Source organism: Centrocercus urophasianus, unplaced genomic scaffold (assembly GCF_019232065.1).
Source record: "Centrocercus urophasianus isolate 14NV4802_14NV808 unplaced genomic scaffold, USGS_Curo_1.0 seq_28, whole genome shotgun sequence".
Classification (NCBI taxonomy): Eukaryota; Metazoa; Chordata; class Aves; order Galliformes; family Phasianidae; genus Centrocercus; species Centrocercus urophasianus.
Window position 1 is genome coordinate 6,205,633 of NW_024884844.1, and position 452 is coordinate 6,206,084.

General features: G+C 78.1%; 1 protein-coding gene across 1 annotated transcript in view; it reads left to right on the forward strand.

Annotated features, from left to right (window-relative positions):
* Positions 1-340: 340 nt before the first annotated feature.
* C1QL2 (complement C1q like 2) overlaps positions 341-452 on the forward strand; it is a 1,026-nt gene continuing 914 nt past the window's right edge. The window contains 1 exon segment of the mRNA XM_042827359.1: positions 341-450. Coding sequence (XP_042683293.1) covers positions 341-450 — 110 coding nt within the window.

Genomic DNA, 452 nt, shown 5'->3' on the forward strand with positions numbered 1-452 from the left:
CCCCCCGCACGTCGGGGCGGCGACGAGGGGCGGCCGTTCCGCGACGCCCCCGCTCCGGCCCTGCCCCGCCGGGCGCCCCGGGCTCCGCGCCCCCTCGGAAGGAACGGAGCGGAGCGGAGCGGGGCGGCGGCTCTCGGAATGGCGGGGCGAGCGGGTTGAGCGGGGAGGCGCCGGCGGCGGGGGGCTCACCGCCTTCTCTCGCCGTCCCCCCCCGCAGGGAGCGGCCGGCCCCCGCGCCACCATTACCTCGCACGGAGGCAAGGAGGACCTGCTCTCTCTCGCCGCCCGGCTCTGGCAGCGGAGGAGGCGGCTGCTGGCCGCCGCCGGGCTCGCCCTGGCCATGGCCGTCGCTCTGCTCGTCGCCGTACCCCTGCTGCTGCTGCAGGCGCCCGCCGAGAGCGGTGCCCACTACGAGATGATGGGCACCTGCCGCATGATCTGCGACCCCTACA